At 39.1% G+C, this 17,738-nt stretch overlaps 1 protein-coding gene across 1 annotated transcript in view; it reads left to right on the top strand.

Moving 5' to 3' along the window:
• The first annotated feature begins 5,437 nt into the window (after positions 1-5,437).
• The window catches only part of Tmem182 (transmembrane protein 182), a 49,810-nt gene continuing 37,509 nt past the window's right edge, over positions 5,438-17,738 (top strand). Inside the window, exons 1-3 of the mRNA XM_047522734.1 lie at positions 5,438-5,747; positions 5,985-6,084; positions 7,682-7,780. Coding sequence (XP_047378690.1) covers positions 5,616-5,747; positions 5,985-6,084; positions 7,682-7,780 — 331 coding nt within the window. The 5' untranslated portion in view covers positions 5,438-5,615. The remainder of the gene's footprint in view (positions 5,748-5,984; positions 6,085-7,681; positions 7,781-17,738) is intronic.

Genomic DNA, 17,738 nt, shown 5'->3' with positions numbered 1-17,738 from the left:
AGCCCTCCCATCAAACATTCATGTTTATGAATAAACTGTATATGAGAAATCCACATTACAGTTCATACGCAGCCTCATGTTCATCAGATATGTGTTGCTAAAAACTTTTGATTTTCAGAGACTTGTAGATTCTAGGTTTTTGGATATTGTGAACCTATATTATCCCATGAATAAAATAATTTACCCTGAATTTAAAAAAAAAAAAAAAGTGCACCAGTTTTCTTTGGTAAACCATCCAAGTTTTCTGGAACATAGAGTCCATGAACGTTTGATTTTATATTTGTTTACAAATTTGCTCATCACTTTTGGGTGTGGAACTCTGTCAGGCCTATGTTTTGTTTCTTAAACAGAAGTGAATCTGAAATTTTTTTTTTTAAGAATGTTTAAATGGTCCATTAAATATTTTGAGATAGTTAAGAATACGAGAATACCAGGGTCAGGAATTTTGACCTTAGAAAAAAGAATTTTTTTTATTTTCTGCTAAGCTTTAATTTTCAGCATACCTACTGCTTATCTATTATTTATCTATCTATCTACAAACACATATGCAACTAAATCCACAGTTAATTAAACAAAGAGGCATTGGATCAAAACAGGCCAAGTCTTCCAATGTCTGTGGTCCTCTAACCCTTTGGTTGTCATGTTTACCATGTGAAGATCAAGGGGGAAATTTATCATAATATCTTAGAATGTTTGTGCTTTTTTAACTTTTATTTTTTTAATTAAAAAAAATCAGAATTATAAAATTACCACAATTTCTTTAAGTGACTAGAAACTCTAAAAGGGGAATTATTTCCAGGGAGTAAGGAGAGTCATCAAGTGAAATAATAACAGGAGAAATCATCAGGATGGGGAAGGAAGGGAGGGGTGACCAAAGAGTTCCAGGAGCTTACCCAGTGGAGAAACCAAATAGAAGCGGTGTTTCTATCCTGGTATCCTGGTGTTTCTATCCTGGTATCCTGGTGTTTCTATCCTGGTATCCTGGTGTTTCTATCCTGGTATCCTGGTGTTTCTATCCTGGTATCCTGGTGTTTCTATCTTCTAACACCTGAGTTCACAGGCTGCCTCCGTTGAGTAGCTTCATCCTAGTCTTCATCTCCTTCTCAAAAGCATGTGAAGCCCCTTACAGAAATATATAAAATGGCAAGTTTAAAATTCGTGTGGGAGAGACCAGGTAGACAGGAGGGAGATTCAGGAAGTCAGAAAGCTGGACACCGCCATTTGGACATTTGCTGCTGGGTTCCCCAAGAACCACAGCAAAGAGAGAAGCACTGTACATGAAAATACCACCTCATGGAGCACCGTTGAGCCCAGGATACAGCACGTCCCTCTCCTAGCACAAGTGATACTTTACATAAACATTCATTAAATGAATCAAGACTTAGAGTGTCTCTAATATTATAAATAACGGTAGTGCTCTGTAGAAATTCAACTTCCTTTTAGCACTTGGAAATTGCCCAGCTGGCCTTCCTCCATAAGGAGATGTTGTAGAAGTAGGGAGCAATGTCCCTGGGAACATCTGTAAGAATGGCGGAGCAATTGTTACTTGGAGCGCTTACTCATTTGTTCAGTCATTGTTTACTGAACTACCATTTCTTCTTTTTTTTTTTTTTTTTTTTTTTTTTGGTACTGGGGATTGAACTCAGGGGCACTCGACCACTGAGCCACATCCCCAGCTCTATTTTGTACTTCATCTAGAGACAGGGTCTCACTGAGTTCCTTAGTTCCATTTTGCTGAGGCTGGCTTAAAACTCACACTCCTCCTGTCTCAGCCTCCCCAGCCACTGAGATTACAGGCATGCGCCACTGTGACTGGCTGAACAACCATTTCTTAATCCAATTTGTTTCAAGACACATGAATTCAAAAACTGTAAGCCGGGTGTGGTGGTGTACACCTGTAATCCCAGCTACTCAGGAATCTGAGGCAGGAGGATGGCAAGTTCAAGGCCAGCCTCGGCAACATGGTAAAACGCTGTCTCAAAATAAATTAGAAAGGGCTGGGGGATGTAGCTCAATAGTAGAGCACTTGCCTAGGATGTGTAAGGTCCTATTTTCCATCCCCAGTACCAAAAAAAGAAAAGCTGTGTAGAAGGGGGAAAATGAAAATAGATATAAAAATGTGACAGAACTTGTATGAGGGTCTCCTTTCTACTGCTGTTAACTCAATACCTAGAAGCACAGGTGGCACAGGGTAGGACATTGCTGAATATTTGTGAGTACATTAATGAGATACATGGAAGGGAAAGAACTTCTAATTAGAGGGGGGGCCGAACACACAGATTTGGGGAGCTGATGGTGGCCCAAGAGGGAGGGTGATGTGTATGGATGTTGTGGGAAGGCTGGAGACACCTCCTGTCTTTAGTCTGATGAAAGATCTCGAATGCTGGTACATGGGAATTTTATTGTATTTTTGTTTTTAAACTTCTTTGTCCAGAATGATCTCCAGCTAACGGCAGGATAGAAGACAAGTCTCATAGGAAGAGGCAACAACTCCTTTGACATATGTGAGCTTATCACATTTTCTCAATAATCTCCCCGAACAGTTTCTATTTTCCATAAAACTGAGAGTTGGAGAGTTGATTTGCCCCAAATCACTCATCTATGAAAGAAAACTCCCACTCTTCTTCATTAATAGTGAAATCCTCCTTTTATAAGACAGGTACTATGCGGGGCAAGGAGCTCTTTCCTGCAGTTCCTATTCTTGTCTAAAGCCTCAGCTTACCTTAAAAACACATCCCTAGTTGCCACTTAGCCACTTTGCATCCTTCATTAGGGGACACAGAACAGGCTGAAAGTCATAAAGTAAAGCAATGATATTTAGGAAATACACATGGAAACATAACCCCCAAATTCTTGTGAATTGTGGTTTAAGACAACACAAATATGCTATCCCACATTTCTGGAAATCTAAAATTCCACAGGGGTCCCACCTCCTTTGCCTGAGTCCTCCTCCTTCCACCTTCAATCAGCAACTCCCTGACCTTTTTCCATCGTCATATATTTTCTCTGATCGTTCCGCTAGGAAAGGTTCTCTGCTTTTGGTTTAAGGATTTATGTGATTAGACAGGGCCCACCAGGATATTGCCATGTCAGTTAATGTATTCACGGAGCATATGATTATGTTTAGGATTAGGGCATGGGTATCTTTGGGAGCCTGTGATTAAGGTCATCGCAGCGTGAAAATTAGAAAGGTAGTGGTATTAAGTTGTTGGATTATTGCTTATATTTTTAAGTTGCCTTGGCATCCATCTCTAAAAATAAAGTTAACTTTCTCATCACCAGAAACAGGTCTCCATGGCTGTTGACAGTTTCCAATTCTACACCACATCCAGATGGCTCAAGCTGGTGGCCAGAGGCACCTCTCCTGCCTAGCAGGCTAGACTCCACACTTTGGTGCCACTTTTTTAAAAGAACCATTTGGATATATGCCCATGCATTTCACCTGTCAGACACGTGTGATCTCCTGGGTTCAGTGCCTCTGGTTGAAACCCACCAATCACAGTTTCCTGCAGGAAATCTGTTTGGATGAGGGTCTGGCCACAGCAAAGGAGTGGGCCTGCAAGTGTGTCTCTCAATCTGCCTGTATTCCCTGACCTCCATGTGTGGACCTTCTAAATATGGCATGTATCCCTCAAGGGATTTATGGACTGAAAAAACTTAAAATTTCATATTGTGACTGTATCATTGAAATAATTTCTGCAATCTGAGTCTGACGACAAGGCAGCCCAGTGGAGACTCATGCAGGTGGATCCTCTGCCATCTTCTTCTGTCTTGTCCTCTGGTGGCTTCTAGAAGCAGTAGCAGCCAGATTCATTCAAAATAACCATATCTAGAATATCTCACTGTGCCTCACTTTGGTCAAGTGCTTGAGAATTGTAGAAAAGAAACAGAAAAGAGAGATGTGGAATTATGTTCATGTGAGGAATATGTAAAGTAATAGAATGTTTAGCTTATAAAAAAAAGATTGTATTAGGAGTGGGTCCTTATCATTTCAAATTGGAGAGGGTGGGACAATGGGTCGAGGAGGCATGAGAAGATTATAAAATATCTTAAAGTTCTGTCCCATGGCGAGAACTTAAAAAAACTTGTGTTGTCTATATTTTCAGAGTAAAGATCAGGACCAATAATCTGCAAATTCCTACGATCCAAATTTTGGCACAATTTTTGGCAGGACATATAACAGAGCAGTATTACCATTGTTGATGTTCTTAAATGGTCGTCTAGTAATGCCATAGATGAATAGTTCAGGGAGTCGAATAAAGATTTGAGCATTAGATGGGAGATCATCCCTGATGAGCTTTCAAATTCAATTTAACCCCCATGGTTACTGATTCTATGGCTGGGATTCCACTCCTGGTTATTAACTACTTCTAGTTGCATGTAAGTGGAAATGAACAAGACCCCTCATACTTCCTAAGGATTTTTTGCCTTCATAAAATATATCGTAAGAGTTCATCCTATGCCAAAAAAAGGGGCCACGGTGTGAAAAGACTGAAAGGTCTGTGCTATCATTGAGAAGTAATAAACCAATAGCCAGAGGGACAGTACAGGATCGTAAATAGTGCACTAATACTTTAAAAAGAACACTCTTAGGCACATTCAAATGTGAACAACAAACAAACAAATGAACTAGGAAAAGATAAGACTTAGATAAAATGTATAAGCGTTGCATTAGGTGGTCAGTATGGACATTTAGTGTGACTTGTATTTTGAGGAAGTTAGATATTTATAATGGAAAAAAAAAGAAAGAAGAAAACAGATTAGATTCTTTCATTGTATTCCTGAAGGCAGTTATGTTTTTGACTTTTTTTTTTAATCATTTCACTTTGGGGATGATTATCTGGATTCACTTATATAAATTCCATGAGCTTCCATAGAAAGTACTGTTTTTATGTCATTATGTGGATGCTACATAAAAGTGTTTCTTAACACTTTCACTGATTATGTTACCATCACAATTCTTGATCTTTAAAGGCACATCTTCATGTTTAAGTTATAAACCTGAACCCCAAATTTATTTTCTATCTCTGAAATGTCCACAAAACTCAAGGGGTAAATTATAATTTCAGTTACATTCCAGAGAAGTCTCTTTAGTTCTTTATAGCTGCTATTTTATGTATCTTCAAGGAGAATCTGATGTGTCTTTGGGTTTGTAATGGTCTTTTTAGACTAAGAGGAGCTTGTTGTGACTCTTAAGTTTGTGTCCAATGCGGTCAATGACTTCATAGCCACTGCATCTTCTTTTCACTTCTATGGATTACCTAACAGCAATAGTGCTAATCCCAGTCAGCTCCTGATACGCTTCTCTATAGTCAGAGGAAGGTCAGCTATTTTTTGATCCCCATGGGAGAAAGACAGCTCCTCAATCAGTATCTTAAAATAACCAACCATTCTCAGCTGCCGGGTTGGAGTCCCTCCAGGGAAGACCAAAGGGAATTCAAATCCACGGGCTGGGTCTAAGTGAGAAGCCACCAAAGCATGAGCTAGAACTGGTTTCTCAGGAAGAGCTTGCATTCTCAAAGATCTTTTTATTTCTTTTTATTTTTGCTGAGAAGCTAAGTGTCTATCCTTTTGCAATTCCTTGTTTTATTTAAAAGGAAACCAGTGGACTGAAAATGAGACTCAACATCGCCATCTTCTTTGGGGCTCTCTTCGGAGCTTTGGGGGTTCTATTGTTTTTGGTAGCTTTTGGATCAGACTATTGGCTTCTAGCAACGGAAGTGGGAAGGTGCTCAGGTGAACACAATGTGCGTTTCTTCTTCAAAATACAGATGCATTTGCTAGTGAGGAGGACAGCACTGTGCATCCTCTTGAAGTTAGAGAGAATAACAGTGGGGTGTCTTTCTTCATAGAAGAGATCTGTAGGAAGCTACTGGTCATCATTATAGGGGAAAGAAGACATTTCTTTCAAATTTTCTGGATGCAGGAATTTTGATTATATTCTTTGGGTTGATGGCAAGTCACTGTATTTGTTTCCTATACAGATAGAGAATATCACTTTCCACCATGAAGGATTCTTCTGGAGGTGTTGGTTTAATGGGATTGTGGAAGAGAACAACTCCAACATCTGGAAGTTCTGGTACAGTAAGTGCAATTTAGCTTTATTTTCTCCCTTGTCTGTGAAACAAAAACCAGGCTGTTTCCGATTTAGTACATATCCCTTACAAAAGAATTGGATTCTTGATTGTAAAATCTCAATGAGATGTCTTCAAAGGTCCTAAAGAGAAAAGTCTGTAGGTATAATTATTTTATTTTCTACCTAATTTAGAAATCTGAATGTTTATGGAAAAATGGAGGTATCTGCTGTTTCTCTGCTCACATTTAAAATACACTAACTCTAACAAACAAAACAGGTAATATCTATCTATGGTGTTTCTTTTCAAGTGTCTATTTCTATGTTGCAAATAAATGTTCTTTTGGGGGTTATAAACACATGAAATCTCAAATGTAAAAATTCAGAAATAATGGTATTATTTTATATTCATAGCTTCAAAGTTAAAAAAAAAAAGTCCTTTTTTATGTAATGAAACTTAATTACCAGCAGTGGCAGATGAAAGCATTTTCCTTTGGTCTTCACCCAAGTTTGTAGGCAATATCAAGAAACGGTTTGCTTTTGATGTTTTCATTCTTGTATAGAAACTTTAAAGTTCCCTTTTGAAGTCAAGTAACTTTTTAAGACAATGATGCACTCTTTCAACTGTATTCCTCATATCTATTAATCTTTGAAAACCAATTCATTGACAAAAGCTAGCACTTATTTTATTGTCTCCAACAATGGAAGGAATTGTTTATTAGCCTATAACCTATTGAGGGTTGAAATTGTTAGTCTTATCAAATACTGTGAAAAATCAAAGTGTGTATTTACCTAGTTGTCAAGGTTACAGAATATATAATAAGAACATAAGGTCACTGAAGACTTGAGCTGATGGCAAGTTGTTATATACAAAAGGAACAAAGTAGTGACCAAGTGGTGTTTTGAGAAGAGTGCCTGAACTATCCTACAGAGCATTTTGGGCTGGAGAATAAGCATTCAAATTGCCAATGCAAATTATTTAGACCTTGGTAAAATGCAGTAAGTCAGAAATGTGCAAGAGGAAGATTTTGCCAAAGACACAGAGAAAGAATATTTCACTCCTCTTTTCATTGTACACAATGATACATTTTATAGTTTCTGACAAATAAGAGTCCTTCATGTGGTTTCCCCAAATGCTAAAAATTTATTTGAATCATTAACTTGGACAGTCTTTCATTTGCATCTTTTCTGTAAAAGTAGAATTGATATAGAAGAATTTTCTATCAATTGGAATTAATCTAAGTTATATCTAAGTTTATCAGACTTTTCAAGGTTATTTTTGAATACCTGCAGTGTGTTAGGACTTATGTTAGGTATTGGGGAACGTGTGAAAACAGATGAAAGAAAATGCCTTCCAGTTGCAGGTGATACAAATGGCATTTATTTCATTGAATTATGTCATGAAGCTAGATATTCTCTATCAGTCTAACTTCCAGATCCCCTGCACTACTCAGTAAGAGGTTTCATACAGCAAGTCTGTACGTTTGCTGATGGAACCAGCAGTTTGATTTTGCTTGTGCACCCCGACCCCCTATTTCTGCTCCATTAGCAATGCGTCATCTCGGAGTGTCTCAATAACCAATAGCATTGATGTGCTCTTCTTCCCAGCCAATCAGCCACCGTCCAAGAACTGCACACATGCTTACCTGTCACCATACCCCTTCATGAGAGGCGAGCACAACTCAACCTCCTATGACTCTGCCATTAGTAAGTACCCCACACTCCATATGCTTCTGAAAGTGACTTATTCTTCTGCAGGATGCCTGTTGCGAAATTTTTGTGAGAAATTAAAAAAATCATTTAGCACCTATAATTCCAATACTTTACCTGATATTAATCTGTTAAATATTAAAAGGTGTTATCTTAACACACCATTTATAATTTTAATACCACATAACTTTGATCTAAAAAGTAGAGCTATTTTGTGAGACATTGTGGTGCACGCCTGTAATCCCAGCTACTTGGGAGGCAGGAGGATTTCAAGTTAGAGGCCAGCATGGAAATTTAGTGAGACCCTGTCTCAAAAAAGAAAAAAAAAAAAAAGAAAAAAAAAGGATGGGCTCTGGATATAGCTCTGTGGTAGAGTGCCCTGATACCACTAAATAAGTTCATCAAATTAAATAAATCAAATAAAATCAATAAACCAAATCAAAGCAGATCTACTTTGATTCACTTCTTACATATGAAAATAATGTGTTTTTCAATATGAAGACAGGGATGTTTTTAAGAAAGAATTGCTTAAGGGCTTAACTGACCTAAAACTAGTCTTATAACTCAAAATATTGTAATACACATTGTTTTTAAAACATTTATTTTTCAGTTGTGACATATGAGAATATGATTATTTTATTGTTTCTGTACAAACATGACTGAACTCTGTAGAGTGTAATACCCCACAAAAGATAGCTAATCAGACAGTCTTAACTGGAAAATATATTGGAAACATTAAGTTTTCAGAAACTAAAACCAAGGGTTTGTACAGACTCTCAATGCCATATATAGGGCCAAAGAGTATTTGTTTGCTGAAAAGAATTCCTAATATATTTAATTCTCTGCATAAACTAAAATTAGAGCTCTCTGGAGATAGAGAACCAATAGAATATTTATGTAGCTGTTCCTCAGTATCCTTGGTGGATGGGTCCCAGTGCCCCCCTGCAGATGCCCAGATCCCTGACCCAAGTCCCTTCATATAAAATGGTGTTCAATTGGCATTAACCTGCACCCATCCTCCTGTTTATTTAAAACCATCATTAGATGACTTATAATACCTAATATAGTTCAAATGCTATGTCAATTGTTGCTGTGCTATATATTGTTTAGGCAATAATGACATAAATAAAATGTCTGTATATGTTCAGTAAAGACACAATGGTTTTCTGAATATTTTCCGAATATTTTCAACCAGTAGATGGTTAAATCCATGCATGTGGAATCTCCAGATATGGAGGACTGACTGTACTTGTGTGTGTATGTATGTGTGTGTGTGTGTGTGTGTGTGTGTGCAGAAAGAGAAAAAGGAAGGGGTAGAGAGAATTAGTGGAATTTATCTATCTATCTATCTATCTATCTATCTATCTATCTATTTAATCAAGAGATTGGTTTTAAGGATTTGGCTCATGTGATTGTGGGGCCTGGCAAGTTAAAGTCTGTTGAGCAAGCTGGCAGACTGGAGATTCAGATAAAAGTTGCTGTGGCAATCTTGAGTCTGAAGGCTCGAAACTCCAGCAGAATTTTTATGTTGCAGTCTGGTGGCTGAATTCCTTCCTCCTCAGGAAAACTTTGCTCTTCAGGCCTTTAACAAATTGGATCAGCCTCATCCACATTATGGAGAATAATCTGCTTTACTCAAAGTTAACTGATTATAAATGCTAATCAAATCTAAAAATACCTTCCTGGAAACATCTAGCTTAGTATTTGACCCAACCACCGGGCACGGTAGTCTAACCAAGTTGACACATAACATTAACCATCCCAGAACCTAGCAGATAGAGGGATTCATCTGTTTCCCCAAGCTTGTCAAATATGCATTTCCATACATTGTAATTTAGCTTTATATTTGTGGAAGATTTTGCCTTTATCACATTAACATGACACTTTAAGAAGCGGTGTGTGGTCTGGAGGAAAAAAAGAGTTGAAGCTTTGACCTTAGCTGTGTGTATACCCAGGATTCTTGGGTTCAGAGGACTGTGACTGCTGGCCTTTAACATGCGTGAGGCCTGGGTGTCCCTTCCTGTTAAAAATCACACCAGGCATCTCACCCACACTTGACTGGACTCAGTTTCATGTAGAATGTGGATGATCTACTGCTACGAAAAGAGATGATGGTATAGGAAAGAGTAGAAGAAACTACTTTTGATTTATGGAAAAGTTACAAAGAACATTCTTTCTTTTATAAAATAAATTAAGAAGTAATACAGAGATCATAAGGTATTTGCATTAATTTTAGTACTGATGTTGTTATTCGTATGTTGAGGTCCTTCTATGTGATAGGTATTATTGACACTATATATTTTTAAAAGTATCTATATATTTGAAAATTCTGTACTTCAAAAAGATAGTGGAGAAGTAGCAAAACAAGGTAACATAATCTATGCATAATAATTATGATGGAGATGGATAGTAAATACATGTCAGAGAAATTACACTGCAATTACACTTAGAATTATTATGTAGCACTGCATATAATTACTGTGTCATTTTTTGGATCTAGTGACAAAACCATTTCCAATTTTTTTTTTTAAATTATCAAACTCTTCTTTGGCATACATATTGTAACTCCTTATTCACTCTAAGCTACTTTATCAGAAACTTTAAGTAAAAATGACTGAGATGTGCAATACAGGTCCTACAACAGAAATAATAAAAGAGTTTCCTCTATCCTCATAATAATATACACAGATCTCTGATGTTAGTGCACTCTATGTTATTCTTTGATTCCTGTATCCAAGAGAATGACATAGGTTTGACCAAAAGTATTCTACACGGCTTTCCTGTAATGTGTTTCCTAGTTAATGAGACTACATAGTCTTCACTAGACCCCAGAGCTACTATTTAGCTTTATATAGCTTCATAATTATCAGGCATTGTATACTATTGTAAATCAAAAGTATTGTTTGTAAAGTCTGATGTATTATGACCCAGAACATTATTGACAAAATTATCCTGCGTTCTCCTGAGCTTTTACAATACATGTGTCAATAATGAATTCTGGGGAAATATCATGTTCTATGATTTCTTTTTTGGAGTGACTCTTAATTTTATTCTTTCAAAGTGTCATAGGACAGTACTGGTGGCATCAGTAACTGGGGCTTGGGGAAAGCATGAGACCCCTTCACACAGTTGATTATTGGTAGAACTAAGACAAAAGTCCAAGTCTCTGGTTTTATTTTAATTGATAATCTTATAAACTATAGTGAAGGATAAGGCTGACGGCAGTGCTTACTTCTAAGAAGTATAATTCTTCTATTTGTATCTCAACCAAAAAACAAGTTAGACCCACATTGGCTTTTTCTGTCTTTCTCTCTGGACCAAATCTGTGTATATGCTCAGGTCTAATTCAGTATTTCCTTCAGTTATTCTTTTTTAACTCTTAAATGCATTTTTTGAAATCCAGTTATTCTCAATTCTAGTTATTTGAATGACTGGCCACGCCTAGTGAGGGTGGCCTAATTCTCAGAATTGTCTGTGACAGAGGCTTACCTTTTTGAAATCTGTTAAACAATTCTATTACTTTATGGGATTTGTCAGAGTTTAGATTTTCTGGTTTGTTTCATGCTTACATTCAGTCACAGTTCACTTATTTGGTATCATTTTGTAATAATATACTGTACATAAATTAATTTTCAAGATAATTCAACTGGACACGGTGGCGCGTGCCTGTAATCCCCGCAGTTTGGGAGGTTGAGGCGGGAAGACTGAGTTCAAAGCCAGCCTCAGCAATTTAGGAAGGTACTAAGTAACTCAGTGAGACCCTGTCTCTAAATAAAATCCAAAAACGGGACTGGGGATGTGTCTCAGTTGTTCACTGTCCCTGGGTTCAATCCCTGATACCAAAAAAAAAAAAAAAAAAAAAAAAAAAAAGATAATTTGACCCTGAGTGAATTAATATTCCCTTTCTTGAGGGCCACATAGTGTCACTCACTCCCCTCCCTGCGTATCAAAGTGCTGTTAGCTTAGCTATAATTGTTTACCTCAAATTTTTCATCATTTCTGCCAGCTCCCTAATGGTACAGAAGGTAACCTATTTGTATTTTTTTTATCCCTAGGACTTAGTTTAGTACCTGGTAATTGGGAGATAACTTAAAAATTAGTGTACAATAACTTTATACCAAAAAAATTGCATTTAGTGTTTCCATCAATAAGTCATTTTAATTTTAGTTTTTTTTTTTCAGGTGGAAAATTTTAGAAACTTAACTTACCATTTTTTTCAAGGGAGGACAGTCTTGGGGAATTAGGGCCTTGTACATGTTCTGCCTCTAAACTACAAACCCAGCTCTAATTTTCTTATTAAGCCACATATATTGAGCGTAATTTTGCTTTTTCTTAGCAAGTTGAAACACACACACAGTTAGCCAACCTAGCCTTTGAGCTCTGCAAATTCCTTGTTTGTCTCTGGCCTCGGGGTCTTTGTATATTCCATAACCTTCTCCAAATGCTATTCCTCTCTTCGCACTCCATCCTCCCTTCATTTCTTTAACTAAACAGATTTATTCTTCTGCTAGTTCAATTTCAAGCCTCAGTGTTGGGAGGAAGCCTTACTTGCTGTTCCTCCACCCACTAACACATGGACTAGGTCAACTTCTCCTCTATGAAAGCATTCTTTAGATAATTTATAGGAAAGATTTTAATTATTTATTTGCATAATTACTTTGTTCATGTGTTTTCTTTGCAATTCAAGTCTAAAGTCCATGAGACTGGGAGTCTTGTGTGACCAGCTCACTGTTTTATTGTACCCACTCTAAACTAAACTCCCAGTGAATATTTTGGGGAAGACTCCATTATTACACTGCATATGAATACTCATGCCCAAGTATCTATCGATGCGTGGAAGATTCTTTGGGCACTTTGCAAAATGATCCCAGATTTCTCATAATTTTTTTTTTTTTGCATGCTGTGTAACTTCTGGTCTTCAGCATTGTTTACACCTGTCTGCTGTTCTTTGCTTTTATTGCCAGTGTTTATTTATGCATCTAGTTCTCTATCCCAGTCTTTCCTTTTTTCGCACTTATGGAAAGTGTAAGCTGATGGGAAGAATGTGAGACTAGCAGCAGGAAGATAGTTGGGTGCAATTTTAGTCAGCAATGCATTAGGCTGCAAGTAACAGAAAACACAAATAGTAGCTAAAAAATTAGGAATACTTTGGTCACAGCAAGATCAGATGCATTTGCCGTAATGATGCTGTCAGGGACCCAGGCCATCTTTGGCAAGTGGACAGTGGAAGATGCTTTACTATCTTCAAGGTTCCTAGACTTTGCCAGTAGGTTTCTGTCAGCATTTTATTTATCAGAGTGCTGATGGGTGCTGCTTCACGTCCCTTAGGCTGGGGTGTGGGGTGTGGAGGTACTCTAACCACTACAGTAGAGGAATAGAAGGGAGAACAGCTAGGAGTGAGTGTTGAGCGGATCGACTGGAAGATTGTGCCTCGGGGGACAACACCATAACACCATAGACCTGCCTGAAAATCATCAGGGGTTGAACAAGCATGTGAGAATAAAGATGAGAGGGGAATAATGGGCATAAGTGATATTCAAAGCATTCATGAGTGAAATTTGCTAGCCAGATGAAAGACAGCTTGAGAAATCTAGGACAAAATTTCCTTCGAAGAGGGTGTGATTCAGCTTAAACAACATACAGGGAAAGGGAATGTGGTGACTTACCTCCAAACAGCAAGCCATACTTTAGTATTTTTTCTTTCCAGTCCTTTTTATATGCATAGTTGTGATCATTAGACATACTGATATGTGTCTTGCATTTATATTTTTATCTTAGTATACATCTCCCCATGTTTCTACTGGTTTCTCAAAATTTCAGGAACAGTTGATACCTGCAGATTAAAAATGATTTTATGTCTATTTCATAATCTTTATTAAAGCTTCAGATATATTTCCAGAAGGATGAATGGTGAATCCAAACAGAGGAATGGGTTTTCTTTGTTGCTGTGCCAGGTTGCTTGCCCACTGGTACTGCACTGAGAATGGTTTTCAACTAAGAGAATTGGGTATGGAGGACAGAAATGTGGGTTAAGAGAAGGAGCTGTGTCCTGTGGTGGAAGTTGGAGTGTTAGGGGCTTAGACATATTAAATCTGAGCTGATGTTGGAACCCCAGTTTGAAGTAATTTGGCAGGAAACCTATGGGCAAATTGCTTTTCCCCGAAAGGCACTTTCTTTAGCACAATGGTACTGATGAGAAAGTTGCAGAGCTGATTTTTGGATATCAGATGTAATGTTGCAGGAAAAATATCGAAGGAAAAAAGACTGTAAAATATCCATTGTACTTAGAGAAGGAAAACCAAAGACAGCTCACAAACAACAAAGAGAAAGACACACTGAGGACAAACGGATGAGCAATCCAATGCGTGGTCGAAGGAGCCCATGGAGGGAGAGGCTGGGGCAGCAGGCAGTGGTCCCATGTGACCCAAGCAGAATTGAGGAAGAGAAAGCGGGAGAAGGAATTGGCCCTCCTGCTGCCAAGACATAAGTTCTGAAGGAGCTACTCATTCCTTCCACCACAGGCTCAGCTTTATGCCCATAAAGATGCCTCTTTCCGGGTACCACCTGCACCCCTCCAGCTGCATGCTCTGCTGGTGCAGCCTGAGAACTTCCAGAACTTCTGGCCTGGAGCCAGTTCCAGCTGACCGCCCTTTCTCTTAGGCTGAACTCCAGGTCTCTCTCCAGGTGATGTTCCCCACCCTCCCCCAGGGAACTCATTCCTTTTTCCTGCACATTTCCCTGCCGAGAGCCCTGCCCCGGCCCAGGCTTCCTCCTGGCTTCTCTTGGAAGCGGTGACCCTCATAAAGGGGTAGGGCAGCAGAATGCTGGGAATGTGAAGCCTCACACCACCAGCCGGGGCAGGCCGTGGGCGGTGAGAAAGTACAGACCTTTGCCTGTCGCCAAGCTTGAGCCTGGAATAGCTACCATAAAAGTACGGTATCCAGATCTGGATACCGAGTCTACCAAACAACCACACACACACACACACACACACACACACACAAACTTGCCTTTAGTATACTGTGCCAAATATAAAAATGAATGTCTTTACATTTGACAGTTTGAAACAGTACCAGAACAAATTAGGATTTGTAAATGTAAATACTTAGATTATTTATGAGACACGGTAGCCGGTCCTAGGTTTCTAATAATCTCATCGGATGCCTCCTACTGACCTCTCTCTCCAGTTGATTTTCTGGGGTAGCCGAGTCTGTTACCCAACTTGGATTTTGGGATCCCAAACTTGTAGAGTAGCATTAGACCCAGAAAGAATTTACACACACAGGCTGTCTTAGGAATTTGTGCTCAAGCCAGAGGGAGTCCCATCACATGCAGGGAGGTGCCAACTGGAGAGAGAACAAGGGGGCGTAGCTTCTGTGGCCTCTATGGGCGAGGTAGGAACCTGGTCTCCTGATGTGGTCTCCTCACATGTGGAGGTGGGACTTGAGTAACGCCCTTCTCCTCTTCATCATAGCTCTTCTCGTGCTGCCCGAATTGCCACTGTCCCAAGTCTCTACCTAGGGGTGTGAGTTTTACTAGGCTAATAAGGTCAAGGTGACTGACTGGGTTACGTTAGTGACTTTTCTATGCAGGCATTTGTCCCTCATCACTGGGAACTGCCTTCTCATCTAGAAAAGTCTCTGATATTTTCAGAACAGTGCAGACCCGGCTGTGTCTGACTTGAGCTGGCACTTCTGCTGACCACAGTCTCCAAAGTCTGGGCGCTGACGTTGCCAGACTCCTGTCTCCTGGTGGGCCATGTCCCTCCCAGAGCCTTGGAGGCGGGTCCACCTTTTAACTGCTGGTTTTCTGGCATGGCTGTTCACCCCACGAGACTGAGAGCTGGCTTGGCTCTCTTATTTCTCCTGAGACGTGTTCTTCTCTTAATGCTGAGGGCTCCTGTTCTTCACTGTATCAATTTGCTTATATATTTCTATATGTTAATTCTGGACTTTTAAAACATTTTCCCCCAAGTAGGTCTTCCACTTTTGTTGTGAAGAAAAGAAATGTACTATGAAATTTAATGGAAAATGCAATCTAGTCATTTCTTTCTCATAAATGCCAGGCACCTAGATATCCAAAAACACTTTAATGGCCACTTAATTTTCTGTTATTCATTAAAACATGTGGAATCACACAGCCATGACCACAGACCCAGCATGATATTACAGAGGTGGTTGCAATTCTTGGTCAACAGCTGATCTTCCATGCAAGGCCCTGGGCAGGCTCCCTGGTGCCAGGTGTGAGAGCCACTCCCAGCCCCCAATAGGGCTCCTGAGAACAGAGGCAGCTTTGTACTCACAAGGCCTGACATCGAAGCTGTAGTTAATAATCAGTCCCTTTTTGGAGAGTGCTATTTCATGTTGTCCACCATTTATTCATGGGATTCTCGGGATTATTGGCAATTATGGAACAGTGCTCCAATAATAGAAGGTTGAATATATTGTGAAAATAAGACCATGTGGTCACTCACAGCAGTGTGACCTGGCTTTCTTTTGGCAAAGGACAGGTTCCCAACTCTGCAGAGCTTTCTGGTGGTCTCTATGGAAATTCCACTCTGAAGTGGGGAACTGCCCTCTCATGATGGTAGAACATGGAGCAGGTTTCCTCTTCCTGGGTGGGATACATATTGTCAACTGGATCATTCTTTTTATTTTTTTGGCAGGGGGCACACCAGGGATTGAACCCAGGGGCACTCGATCACTCAAACACATCCCCAGCCCTATTTTGTATTTTACTTAGAGACAGGGTCTCACTGAGTTGCTTAGCGCCTCGGCTTTGCTGAGGCTGGCTTTGAACTTGAGATCCTCCTGCCTCAGCCTCCTGAGCCACTGGGATTACAGATGTGTGCCACTATCCCAGCGCCTACTGTGATCTTTAAAAACAACTTTATTAGAGGAAATTTTCAGATGTTTACAGAAGAAAATGGTATAATGATCTTGTATGTCACCGTTATTCAACCTCAGTGATTATCGACACATTTTGTTTCATCTACGAACATAATCCACACCGGCTTATTTTAAAACAAATTGTAAACAAATTCTGTAAGTTAAAATTTAAATTAAATTATTAAAACAAATTATTTTATTTCTATGATAAACCTATCAGCACATATCTTTAGCAGATTCTATACTACCTGACTATAAAACTTTTTAATTTGTAAGTCATATAGAGTCACAGAACGTTGCAAAGACAGTACAGAGTCCCCTATGCCCTTCCTCTCTTGTTCCCTCATTGGTTACACCTTGCATCACAGTCGTATGATATCCACACCAGAACATGGAAGTCATTGTTGCGTGTGTACAGATCATGTTATTTATCACTAGTGTAGATTGTGTGGTGTGATCACTCTACAAGCTTGATGCTGAAATATTCCATCCACACAAAGCTCATGCTAGGTGCTGTGGCCACGACTGTAATCCTAACAGTTCGGGAGGCTGAAGAAGGAGGATCATAAGTTTGAGGCTTGCTTCAGCAATTTAGCAAGGCTTTAAGCAAGACTCTGTGTCAAAATTAAAATAATAATAATAATAATAATTAAAAAGGCTGGGGATGTGGCTCAGTGGTAAAGGATCCCTGGGTTCAATCCCTAGTATGAAACTAACCAATAAACAATAAAGATCTTGCTCCTGTACCTTTTTACAGCACCTTAGCCACCACCACTACCCACCCTTAGCAACCACTGGCCTATTGTCTATGCTGTAATTTCTCATTTCAATAATGTCACCTAAAAGGAATCATATGAGACTGCCTTTTTTAAAACATGTGCCTTTGCGATGCACCCAAGTTGTTACACCATGTATCACTAGTCCATTTACTTTTACTGCTAAAGAACTTGCTCAGTCAATCCCCTGTTGTAGGGCACATGGGTGTGTCCAGTTGGGGTTACTATAAAGAATGTGTGTTGCTTTTGTGAGGGTCATATGGTGACTGGACATTCAGGTTTCTTATGAAC

The sequence above is a fragment of the Sciurus carolinensis genome, chromosome 13 (genome assembly GCF_902686445.1).
Source record: "Sciurus carolinensis chromosome 13, mSciCar1.2, whole genome shotgun sequence".
In the NCBI taxonomy this organism is placed as follows: domain Eukaryota; kingdom Metazoa; phylum Chordata; class Mammalia; order Rodentia; family Sciuridae; genus Sciurus; species Sciurus carolinensis.
Note: the sequence above shows the minus strand (reverse complement) of the source record. Positions and strands in the feature narration are given on the sequence as shown.